Source organism: Oxyura jamaicensis, chromosome 1, assembly GCF_011077185.1.
Source record: "Oxyura jamaicensis isolate SHBP4307 breed ruddy duck chromosome 1, BPBGC_Ojam_1.0, whole genome shotgun sequence".
NCBI classification, from domain to species: Eukaryota; Metazoa; Chordata; class Aves; order Anseriformes; family Anatidae; genus Oxyura; species Oxyura jamaicensis.
The window spans coordinates 133,005,299-133,014,400 of record NC_048893.1 but is presented as its reverse complement, the minus strand read 5'-3'; the positions used below and the strand labels follow the sequence as shown (position 1 = coordinate 133,014,400).

The following is a 9,102-nucleotide window of genomic DNA, read 5'->3' as shown; positions in this document are numbered from 1 at the left end:
TTCCTTCCTTCCTTCCTTCCTTCCTTCCTTCCTTCCTTCCTTCCTTCCTTCTTTCCGTCCGTCCGTCCGTCCGTCCTTCCATCCTTCCACCTGGGATTAAGTAGTATTTCCCTTTAAGGTGACTGGTTTCAGTCTACACAGTGTTTGTCAAAATACATACAGGCCATTGCTATCTTTTGACTCTTTTATGACTCTTGGTTGCTCTTTTATCACTCTTGGTGAAAGGAATTCTTGGCCTTGGTCCATTTCCAAAAGGAGAGATGCTAACAAGTGTTGATGGGTGCAATATGGAAGCTAACAACTACATACATCTGGAAACAGCATTCTTGACTGTTCATGTGTTTTCCTCTTGGCAGTGCTCAAGCCAACTTTGCAGGGAAGCTAAAAGGAATTTGCTAAATCCCAAGCCTGCTACTCTCTCAATAGCCAGAGGATTCTGCTTTTTGTGACTTCCATACTGACGTTTTCAGGGACACTTTAAAACCAACAGTGACTACACCTTTCAGCTCTGCATGCGCATCACATTGAAATTGTTTCACTACTCTGTCCCAAATCCAAAAATCTGATATTTACTCATCAGCACTTTTTATTTAAAAGACCTTGCAAGTGACATGGATTATAATTTGTGGTAGCCCTCAAATAGACATGCTTGTATGGATAATATTCAAAATACAAACTGGAACTTCTACATATTTTTGGAACCTAGATAGTTTATCTCTACATACTTTATCTCCTGTGGTATCCCAGATGCCCCTGACCAGATTTATCATTACTGCAATGTATTGCTGAAACACATTTTTGTTTTAAAAAGGAATTAAAATTAACTTCACAAAGTTATTCATAAAATGACTTATCTGTCCCGCCTGAACTGGTGTTGTGCAATACACTTCACATTTTGCAGTGATCTCTTCAGTTATTGCAGATTGGTCAGTGCCCTGAGCCTTTACCCCCTTCAAATCATGTATCAGGAATCTCAGATATATGTTTCTATCTTATCTGTAACAGATTTCATGTTAATTTCACTGGAATCTGATTTTACCTTTCTATGGTGGCGACTGAAGCATAAACCATGCCATGTAATGAGCAAGGAAGGATAGTCTAAGCCAGAATTGTACAAGAGTGAAAGTTTGCATGAGGATAGCTTATTTAGGATGAGGATTTAAATACCTGCCGTGTATTGTTATATTTAGGACCGACATTATTGTGTACTTGGAAAATGCAGTAATAATCTTGAGGTCAAATAATTAAGTTATTTTTCTATCGTAAACTACTTCTGGTTGTGTACCAAATTAATTGATAGTTATGCAAAAAAGAAGAAGAAGAAGAAGAACAATAAAATTTAAATATGTACATTGTGGAAGTGCAGCTAGAAGTTCCACATTTAGGGCTTTAATCAATTTTGAATTTGAAGAAAGGATTTGATTATTTCATTATGTGTGAATAACAGCACTTAGTTTTCCAGTACATAATTCGTTTCTCCAGTACATAATTAATTAGTTTACAAAGGAGCTAGTTAATTAATGTAAAAGTTAACATTTCTCTTAAGAAACTTAGGTCACTTTGTCAGCACATTATTTCCTATGCAACTTCACTGTTTAAATAATATTGCTTAAATAGCATAACTATTCCAAAATAACTATATTAACTGAAGTAAATCTACAAGATTTACTTGAACTATCCTTCAAAGACATAGTTGTTTGTTTGTGTGTTTTTCCTAAGAGTAAGGTTTTCTTATTTGCGTGAGCTGAAAAATACTTTTTTTTCCTTAACAAAATAATAATATAGTGGTTTGAAATGTTTTTCCTCCCTCGTCAATGGCAATAAGATCAAGCCACAGTAACCATTTGCTGATGACTCTCTTGATCTCAGATCTGAACCAGACTATAGATTTTGGGTATCTTTTTGAGATATGGGTATCTTCTACATGATATATACCATATATATATCATATATATACATATATTCCTAAATAGGTAGGCTAAAGATTAAGTTGAATGTTTACAACTGTATCACAAGTGAGTGCTCAAGACAAGCTCGGATGCTTATATGATAGTGCAGAGTTGACACAGCTTACTGCTTTTAGTTCCTGAGATAACACTTTTACAACTAGCTCAACTACATCTTCATGGTATTACACCATTCTCAAAATCCCTGGCTTTAGGATATGTTTTTCCCTCATGCAGGCACGATCTGTGTTCTTGGTTCTCACAAACCATGTTTTCAGTGTTGTCAACACAGATTTCACAGGACTGAGACCACTAAGTGATTCACATTACACTGAAAGAGTGACTAGCTCTCTTTAGTGTTTGCTGTTTTACCACTCCTTTTGCTACTTGAAAGTGGTTGTACAAATGTCGTGTAGCTTTGACAGAGTTAAACCTGAAGGTAATTTGGTTCCATCTAATTTGAGTAATCCTGGACATACTTCTAGCAGCAATGATGTTCTGTGCAAATGCTATGGCAACATCAAAATGTTGGCTGTCTAGCAGGCTTACAGCATCCGGTGCATGATCCGTGAATAAACAGAGGAATTTAGTTCCCAGAGTGTCAGTCTGGCACATTTCACAAGCACTACATTCAGTTACCAAAAAAAGTCAGCCAGTCATACAGAGAAAGTGCTATAGTGACTGAGTGATAAATTTCCTGCTGCTAACCCTTGTATATACTAACTCTAAGGAGCTAGGAATAAATCATGCATGACTTAATTCAGAGGGGAAATATGCTCTCCTTCAGATTTTTTATTATTTTTGTCCTCATCTGCTTTTCGTTGTTCATACTGCTTTCTTTATTGGCATCTCCTTGCTATTCTATGGACATGTCAATATGCTTTCTTTCAGTTAGATGTGATCTCTCTCTGAACCAAAGGCTGGAGAAATGGTCAGTGAAGCACCAGGTTTGAGCTAAAAAAGCCCAAAAGGGATATTAGTCTGGGGTTCAGTGCATAGGAACACATTCATGCTGTTTCTAGTCTGCTGCAAATTAGAGCACAACAGTATGTTTACACTCAGTCCTGTCATGCAGTGATTTCTAATCCCCCAAAGTAAATATATGCTTTACATCCACCTGTAGCTCTCCTTCACTCTGTATATCTTGGAGAAAAAAAATACAATGGCATTTATAGAATTATTCTTCTTTTTCAGACAATATATAAAATTAATGACATGACAGTAGGCTAGAGCTTACTCCATTAATAGCAAGAGTTTAGACTCCCTAATCACAGACTCCACATTTGAAATCAGCTGTTAGAAATTCTTAGGAGAGAAATAAATACATAACAAAATAGAAGATATCCTGATGCTTCCGTGTAAGTAAGTAGGCAGGGACTACTCTTCAACATGGAAGAAAAAAAAAAAAAAAAAAAAAAAAAAAAGTTTAAAGGTTCATGTTGAAAGTTTCCAACTCCAAAACCCTTAGCAATGTGGAAAAGGTGGAGAGCACCAACTGTTTATTGTCTCTTCCAAACCACCAACGCTAGTCTTGAAACTCCTATGAACCAGGCTCAAAAACAACCAAAGGAGGTGACTCTTCATGTAACAGCTGGTAGATAAGTGAATCTCCTTGCCAAAGAAAATGCAAGACATTGCAGACACAAGTTTACACAGGTTCAAGAGAAAAGGCAACAAGTACTCCATGCCCACAGCTGATACAGCAGGCTAACTGCATTCTCTGCCAAAACCAGTGCTGCAATTTTTGCATCTGATTCCTTCCTCATTCTTAAGGCTCTCCTTTAACCCCCCTCCAAATGAAAACATTTGAATTCCATATCCCATCTGAAGACCTTATTTATTTACATTTTTTGGTCCTCATCTTTACTTAAAACCTCTGAATAAACTTTGACATACAAAACTAACATGATGATAGAAACAACATAATTATCATGAATGCCAAATGTTTGAATTAGAATGAGCTGACATTCAGTATAAAGTGTCTTAAAGATTAATGAAGCTTAAGGAAAGATGCTGCAACTTTTAAAACTGACTAAAAAAGCTCAAAAAAATGTACAAAAGTAGCTTACGTTCAACAGACACACCATGCTCACCAGGGAAAGTCTTTTCTTGTTGAACAAAAAATGAAAACTCAACTCTGCACAAGGTTAAAGATTGTATTTTAATCACAGACTGAAACATCATGATTTACAAAACTGATGGTTAGATTTAAAACCAACCACATACATCTCTCTGTGGGAATATTCCCCCCACACCCTAGCAGACTAGGGGTTCAAGTGAAGAACAAAGCTGTTCATGTTTGCCTTTGGGATTGAACAGTGATTTCCAGGATGATGACTGATGCTGCAAGAATTCACCTAAGATGTTTGTCAATACATTTCATTTACCCAGCTGGAAATGGCTTCTTCTAGGGAACTCTGCTGGATTCATCAGAAATCCCAACCATCTTGCAGCTTTCTGTCCAGAGCCTTCTCTGCAGCTCCTCATCATATGCTATGTCAGCCGATTTTGTCCTTTCCTCATTGTAAAGGTAGCAGCCACCAGCTCCCTCCATCTCGGGTGATACTGCTGCATAGATGCTTGTAGAGGCTCCTTCCTCTGGAGTCTGCAGAAACAACAACAACAAAACACAAATTCATGAGAGACAGATATAATGGAAGACTAAAGTTTCACTACAGGACCCTACCAATGAGAATCAGCTTCCCTAGTTTTTCATCCCACTTGTGGTCCTTATGCAAACCTCAAGTTAGTAACGATAAAAGTGCCACTTACCCAATTGGCAGAGTACAGTCCATTTTTACCACAGCACTATTTTGAGATAGCTTAAAGCCACAGAACGGTTACATGGAAAACTCTAACCCATTTTTTCAAGACCTAGTCAGAAGGAGCACATAAAATAATTGAGCTTGCACAGTCTGAGCTAATAAACCCCAAAGCAAACAGAAATATTAAAATCCCAGCATAATTATTCATTTTTTGCAAGACTGAAGGGGTCTGCATTCTGCCTAAGGAGGATGAAGGCTATGCTATATCCATAATGTGTTCATTTTAACAATAGGACATGTGCAAAGAATCATGATAGTGACGACAGCAAATTGAGATTCGGCAGCTCAATCCATGCAGGCAGGTAAACCAGAGAATTACATTTTACAGAGTGTCCTAAAGCAAAATGGTGAAAGATCTATAATGTTTGATACAGCATGAGTACTACATGAAAATTAGTAAGTGAATAGCTGAGAGTGATACTGCCTTTCATCCTGAAGATATGCAAAGGATTTCCATTTACCATTCAGAAGGATCATACAGCTATCACCGAATTTATTACAATGACATTTATTTTATTAAAGGACATATTTACAACACAACATTTGATATGGTTTGTCTTTGTCAGTGATATAATTATGAACAATGTCTGCTAGATAGTAAGGTGTCATTTTACAATCCCTGCAATATCATTCTACGAGTCATTAACAGTACCGTTGCTGTTCATTGCTTTGCTACACCTGACAGGATGTCTTTCCCTGAAGAACTCACTTGATGAATGAGACAGTATTGAATAGGTTACTCAGTGACTAATAAAAACAAAACAAAACAAAATTCTAAGTCATTTGAAGCTTTTTGTGACAAGGTTCACATAATTTTAAAAAGAAATAGCTCGTCTTTTTTCTCACTGCACACTAAATATAACACAACTTATTAGTAAACATTAGTTTAGATGACGCATCTGGCATTTAGTCTCATTTAAAACCATATAATAGCCATATGTGATTACACAATACGGCAATGTCACCCAAACACAAGACCTCCCCCACTGTCGCTGGTGAAGAGCATGCTCAGCATCTGCAAGGGAAACAAATTCCTTGCATGACCACAGATCCATTACCCAAAATGTGAACTGATGAAGAAGAAACTTGCTCTGCTGAGGCACTTCCATGCCCAACATACATGCGCCACAGGTTACATACTAACTCCCTCTCCGAAGGTGTTTAAACTGAAGGAAAAGCTATTGATGCCAACAGATCAATAAGAAACATAATACCACCATTCATTTATTCGGTAGCCATAAAAGAGCTAGTTTCTACTGTAAGTTATTGCAAAACACAACATTTCCTATTCTAAATATCATCTAATGAAATAAGATGATAAATTAACTCTCTGATGGACCCAGTTGGATATCAGTCAATATCTTACTAAAACCTAGGCCCAACTACTTCTGGAGTATTTTTTTAAGAAGATGTCTATTTTGTGAAATACCATCTAGAAGAGCTCAACGCTTACAAAGTGCTTTTTTACCTCTTAGTACTATACTACTACTACTTCACCCTTTTTTATCATATGGAAAATAGTGTTATTCACATCCAGTAGATTATTTAAACAACATGAAATTATACTCATGCACAGTTCTTTGTAGGATCAGGATGACTCAAAAACACAGCTTCTGTGTTGACTAAAACATGCTCATATAGTGGCTACTATCATGATCAGTTATGATCAGATATAAAATATCTTAATGCTGTAAAGTAGAAGAGTAATTGTGAATACAAGCATCCATATTTTATACTACTTATTCTGGATGACAGAGAAAAGCCAAAAGTTTTTAATGTACTGCTATGCTTTAATTAAAAATCTAGTGACACGGATAAACCATTACTTCATATGATGGTTCACTGGACATTATGTTCCTGAGTTCAACAGCTCTCCAGCACAAACAAGTATAAATGTCAATGTCAATGACTCGCAAATCTTAATGACAAAAGTTCATAACTAAAATGCTTTAAAAACAACAACAACAACAACAAAAGTTAATGTCTGTAGGCAGAATTTCTGAGATTGTGGTCTTATGAGCAGAGTCTCTACAGTCTCAGAGACTGGTCTGTATGCATCTTCACACAGCATCAGAAATACCACGTGCCTTTGCTAATTCGATGGGAAGGGTCTCCCAAGTTATTCAGAATATATCGAGACTTCTGTTTTTGGATGATATGTCAGGTAAGTTCCCCACCAGAAGGGGATCTAGTCAAAACAATATCAAATGTGTTAAATAAAGACTATCTTTGAGTTGAAAGTCAGTTGTTGGTTTTACTCATGCAGCTCCAGTAGATCTTTACCAAATCATTTTATACAGCAAATTGTTTCTTATTCTTCAATATAACAAAAAGATAGAGCAGGCTCAGATGATAATAAATGTGCTTAAATGGCCACACTGTGATCAGTCTTATAAGCATGGTGACATCATCACAATCCATTAACGTCTGCTTGTGTAGTTTTCCATGAGATTAAACTTCATTTTCATCCCATGTACCATATCCAGTATGCTGAATATTAGGTTCAGCACAAACTTCCCATTTACAGGATTCTCAGGTACCGTGCTGGGAACCTTCTACCAGCTGTTGCTCACAGCAATTATCTTAACACATAAGGGACAATATACTACAATATATCAAGCAATTAGTGTACACTAATTTAAGTTAAAGGAAAACATTTTTTCCAGTGCAAAGGGGAACAGAATTGCATATGTGTGATTAATTAATTGTCTTGTCCCATTTTCTGAGTGCTTAATTAATACTGAAAGCATTAATATTTCCTTAGTAGAGAATCTCTTCATTGTTTTGGCATGTTTCATGTTTTAATGAAGATAAAAAGGAAACCCTACACCAGGAGTGCCCTGGCCTTCTGGATGGGTGGATGAACTGTCTGTTTTCAGAGGCTGGAAGGGTGCGCATGTTGTAATTCCACCTCTGGATCATGTCCATACCTACATGAAAGCACACTACATCCACCTGCCTATGTGCAGTCAAGACTCTTTCCCAAAGTGCTAGATCTAGTACACAACCATAGACCAACAGCAACATGCACAGACACACAGGCACGTGCACACATCATGCCTCTTTGCGGCTGCCTGAGGAACTCTTGGGAAGGAAGAAGGTGGGAGCAAGTTGCAAACACTGGAGCAATTCATGATTATCCAGACAGATGAACAAGATGAATTGTTCCAGCAGTGACAGCCCCATTCCTGGTTGCCAACACTCCTGGCAGTCCCACAGCTCTTCTTTTACCATGTGATATCTCATCAAAAGATGAGGAGGAACCAAAAAGCCCTTAGAAAATAAAATGGCCACAAGCAAGAGACTAGTGCCAAAGAAACATATATAATCCATCCTTAGATGCCTTCTAGGAAGGAGAGTATCTGAGGGCAGGCCAGAGAAAGTGCCAGCTACTCGTTGAATACTATGATCTATAAAACCCAGGATGTTTGCCATGATATATACAAACAGGAAGGAGTTACCATCTTTGTGACTCTGAGGTATTACCAAAAGCTGCAGGCAGACAGGCAGTAATAACAAGTACCATTCCAATCACAGGGGATACTATACACTTTGCCAGAATTAGGAAAAAAAATAAAAAATAAAAATAACAGAATAATATACAGTTCATAAAGGATCAATAACAGCAGTTATGATTTGGCTGGACTTGTCCTAGAACAAAAGGGATTCCTATAAATTGCACAATGCTTCCTCAGCCTTCAGTTACCAACTTGTGATAAAATTTTTTAAACTGGAACTTTGTTTACAATTTCTTATTACATTAATATCTACACAACTGTAATTTATTTTTTTCCCTTATCCAAATAGAACTGATTTGTGCTTAACATTTTTTGCATGATTTTGTTTGTTACAGTATTGATCAAAGATAGCTTGTGACCAGCTCACTTAAGCAAAAGGGAGTCTATAAACAAAAAAATGACATCATTTTGGCACTATTTATGCCCAACAAAGATGGTGTTGTTTTAAAGAACCTTTGTTATTCCTTTTAAAAAAAAAAAAAAAAAAAAAAAAAAAAAAGATGCTAAGTGTAAATCATCAGTATAGAATAATTTTCTCTCAGCATCAAATGGAATATTCTGTTCTGTGCAAAACTGGGACATATACTAAGATGGTTTATGTTATTATTTATTTATTTAAGACTAGCCAGTTAACACATTTTGATTAATACATTCTTAAGTGACATATAATCTTGTCAATACTAGGTGCTAATGCTTGCAAAATGTGTTAGCCGATGATGGTCAGCCCCTAAAGCCGTATAGCCATGAAATGTCACATCCATTTCATTTGTCTACAACAGACACAAGAGCTTAACTCTTTGGAAGTCATGTCTG

General features: G+C 36.7%; 1 protein-coding gene across 2 annotated transcripts in view; it reads right to left on the bottom strand.

Moving 5' to 3' along the window:
• Positions 1–4,088: 4,088 nt before the first annotated feature.
• Positions 4,089–9,102, bottom strand: part of DHRSX (dehydrogenase/reductase X-linked) — a 168,912-nt gene continuing 163,898 nt past the window's right edge. For both annotated transcript variants that reach the window (XM_035313235.1, XM_035313302.1), the window contains one exon: positions 4,089–4,551. In XM_035313235.1, the coding sequence (XP_035169126.1) occupies positions 4,354–4,551 (198 nt within the window). In that variant the 3' untranslated portion in view covers positions 4,089–4,353. The remainder of the gene's footprint in view (positions 4,552–9,102) is intronic.